The following is a 3,708-nucleotide window of genomic DNA, read 5'->3' on the forward strand; positions in this document are numbered from 1 at the left end:
TTCAGCTCTATTGTTGTATCTGAATACCCATCGAATTCATCATCGGGAGATGTTGAATCAACTACAGCAACTTGAATGTCACCATAGGACCAATTCTCTGGTGGGGCAAAATGAGGTTCACTGGTGGAATCAGCTTCCCGAATAATTGGTGTTGCTTGATTCATGAAGAACGAACAAGTTGAAGAATATTGAGAATACAATCTTATTTATATGATTTGAAGAAAGTGGGGTAGAGTAAGGGAAGGGGAATATGTGAAAAATAAAGACCCACTAGGTTATTTATTCAAGTATTGATGTGAGAATTGGGGAATAAATCCAATATAATATTAATTAGATTCATGATTTTATTTTTACACATTCACATAAATGAAATTTGTTTGAATAATGTTGAGAGAAGTAATGATGAGAGAAGTGTCAAAAGGTTTTGGAATTATACTCAGAGCATTACTAGAATCACCTTTATTTATTCTCTAGAAAAAATAACTATTTTACAATTCACACACTTTCAAATGATGGAAATTCTATACAATTATTCTATTTAACTAATTTTATTCTATATACTACATGTGACTAGAAAATGACTGGAATGAAGGAATAAATACTGCCCCAACCACGCAGTATTTTGTGTGCAACAACCAAAATAGATATGCACTCCAATATTCCTTATTTTATTTTTTCATTCATAACATTCATAACCTTAAAATTAACATGCAAGTTTTTATTATATTCCTGAAATTACAATTTTTTTATTCTAAACATACATCTAACTTAAACTAAACAAAAATATATTTACAAAAGGGGTTAGGTATTAAGGAACCCCTGGCACATGGCATCCTATTCCTGAACAAGAGGTCCATATTTTTGGATGTAAGCCAAACTCTTTCCTTGTTGCGAATCTTCTTCTTGAAGTTTCGCCCTAAGCAAAGAGAGTCGCTTCTCTAATTCCAGTTTCTGGGCCTCGATGGTGGAAATATCCGCCATCAAGGCCCTTTTTCTGGAATCAGAACCATCCACAACCTTCTTTTCCCTCAAATATCTCTTTTTCACAGACTGTGCATAGGTAATAGACTCTTTGAGTTTATTACCCTCTACCACAGTCTGTGAAAGGACATTTTCCGGGCCAACCTCTTGTTCGGAATGCTCAACACGTACCTGGGGGGTGACTGGAGGGGGCGACGCATCCCGATGGACCTGGGGGGTGACTGGAGGGGGTGACGCATCCCGATGGACCTGGGCGACGACTTCCACCAAGTTCTGCACCTCCATCACTGGAAGGGGTGCTGTAGGCCAACCAACGTAAGGTGAGTTCTTTTCACACTTTTTGCGAAAAGCACTCAACTTACCACCCCTCCCACCTTTGGCTTTGGATGCCTTCACAGGTGCGGACCTTCACCGGTTTCTCGAACTCATCCCCTGAATCGATGGGCGATAATAGTTCGATGGGCGATAAGAGACTTTGAAGATGCGATAAATCCGCCAGAGACTCGTCCAGGTCCGGGTTGTACACATTCAGTAAATCTTCGATTTGGGGTGCTGACGAAGAAGTTGGTCTGAATGTCGACAAAGTTGGTGGGGGGTCAATCTCCTCCTCGGGGGTTGGTTTGAAGTCCTCGAAAAAGAACTTCAAGTCAGGAGCCGCCACTTCCTGGGTGGAAGTCATCCTCGGTGGTGGAATGGGAGCCGCCACTTCCTGGGTGGAAGTCATCCCCGGTGGTGGAATGGGAGCTGCAGCTGGTGGTGCAGCTGGTGGTTGTACCATGATGTCCTGTAGGACAACCACCCTCCTCCGCTCTACATCCTCCAACTGTCTCTCACTGAGAGTGGTAATCGGGGTCATCAGAGCATTCCTTAGAAAAGACATGATTCTAGAAAGAGAAAATGAAAATATTAGACAATATAATATAAATAGTATGGAAGTGTGTACTTACATCAAGCTGCTTGGAATTTTCAACTTCAACTAAGTTGGCTGGCAGGTATCTCAGGTTGGCTGCTTCTTTCGAAGGAAGACTGCAATCGAATGATGAACTGTGGCCTCCTCCTCATGTTTTATAGCCGTATGCTCCCTACCACTTCGGGTGGGAATGGGAGTGGGGGTGGAAGTGGGGTAGGATAATTCGTTTGAAATATTCCACAAGTATGAATTTTACAATTTGTTGAACAAACCAGATAATGAGTGAAAAAAATCAATTACTCGATTGCTCTTCCAATAAGGCAATGAGTAAATTTAATTTCTTGTCACTTATACTGTTTTCATCTTTCAGTACATTCAAAAGAATTCTTAAATTTTGTTTGGAACTTGTCTGATAGAATTCAATATCGTTGTGGCCCCAAGGTAATGTCTTGGTGGTATTAGGAATGATGAATCGCTTATCATCATTATGTGATAGCGCGACTTTATTGCACATCAACGTGTAAATATCATGTAAATCACTCCTGAATACATTCATCTTTCTAAATATTATACCGCCTGTTTCAACAATCCTAATGTAATCTTCAATTGAAATTTGATTTTTTATAACGGATTTTTTAATACCTTTTGCTTTCTTTATTTCATCAGACACACTTTGTACATGATATGCTTTCGCACCGGTGCCATGGAAACTGATGATGGGATCACTCGGAAGTTCATCCTTCATATTTCCAATCACCGATTTGCTAACTGGCACATTGAATTTATTACCCAACCTATAGTTAGAAGTGTCAAATTTGTCAACATTTGCAATCATAAAATTATAAAAATTATCCGTCATTATTTTCAGTATCAAAGAATCCGTATCGGTATAGAGAAGAGAAGCTTGTGGTCCGTAATGTTTTTTGATGACATCATAGAAAAAATCATAAATGACTGTTTTCGACATATCCAATATACTGAACCCCAAATACAATGGTTTATTATAACAAACCTTAACTTTATCCATATGTATGACGACAAAGTCTTCCGAAAATATGGATAATGTTTTGAAATTGGGACGAGCTATCAAAGCATTGGCACCCATACCTCTTCTTATGGATTCCCAATGTGTGACAATTCGAATGTCTCTTCTATTGTTTACATTTTCCATCGTTTTGCCAAATATGGAATTTATATTCAATTTGAAGTAACCCTTCTCAAACTTATTTTGGTAGCCTTATTTCTCAAATTTGTATTTAAATCGATATATTTTTTCAGCCACGGTGACTGACTGAATCTGAGAATTCTATGAGTTTTCATCACCATCAAACCATTACGGACCGCTTGTTTCAAATTCCTATAATGAACGATATATTTCTTTTTATCATTCAAATTAGGAATAAGTTTGGGTATTTTGGACTTTGAACCAGGTGGTATAATACTTTCAACCAAAAATGGTAAATCCGAATGTAGATCGTGTAACTCGACAGGGTAATGCACATCTACTTCAAGTATGTATCCTTGGGGGCTATCATCTGGAATACTATTGATATCCAACTGACATATTTCACTGGCGGTCAACCAAGTGAACCCACCAAAAGGTAATGATTGAGACATGCTATGACCATACAGATTTGTTGCATCCAAATACATTATGAAAGATGAAGGTTCTTCGGGATTATAATTTGGAAGAAACTGATTGTTTGCAATATGCTTTCTCTCCGAACACTGGCTTACACCACCACGTATACCGTTTTGGAGAAAATGCACCATATCGATATCAGTTAATAATTCCAAGTTGACACCCGTATACTTCA

General features: G+C 38.5%; 1 protein-coding gene across 1 annotated transcript; it reads right to left on the reverse strand.

Annotated features, from left to right (window-relative positions):
* Nucleotides 1-856: 856 nt before the first annotated feature.
* On the reverse strand, nt 857-3,079 carry LOC141485373 (uncharacterized). Its single transcript, XM_074181883.1, has 2 exons — nt 1,929-3,079; nt 857-1,865 (listed from the first exon to the last, which is right to left on the reverse strand). The coding sequence occupies exon 2, from the start codon at nt 1,859-1,861 to the stop codon at nt 1,340-1,342; it is 522 nt and encodes a 173-aa protein (XP_074037984.1). The 5' UTR covers nt 1,862-1,865; nt 1,929-3,079; the 3' UTR covers nt 857-1,339.
* Nucleotides 3,080-3,708: the final 629 nt, after the last annotated feature.

The sequence above is a fragment of the Leptinotarsa decemlineata genome, unplaced genomic scaffold, assembly GCF_025532065.1.
Source record: "Leptinotarsa decemlineata unplaced genomic scaffold, Ldec_3_MD MMD2_tig00026317_RagTag_RagTag, whole genome shotgun sequence".
Taxonomy (NCBI): Eukaryota; Metazoa; Arthropoda; class Insecta; order Coleoptera; family Chrysomelidae; genus Leptinotarsa; species Leptinotarsa decemlineata.

Coding starts and splice junctions, on each gene's coding strand:
- LOC141485373 (XM_074181883.1), bottom strand. CDS start 1,861: ATGTCTTTTCTAAGGAATGCTCTGATGACCCCGATTACCACTCTCAGT.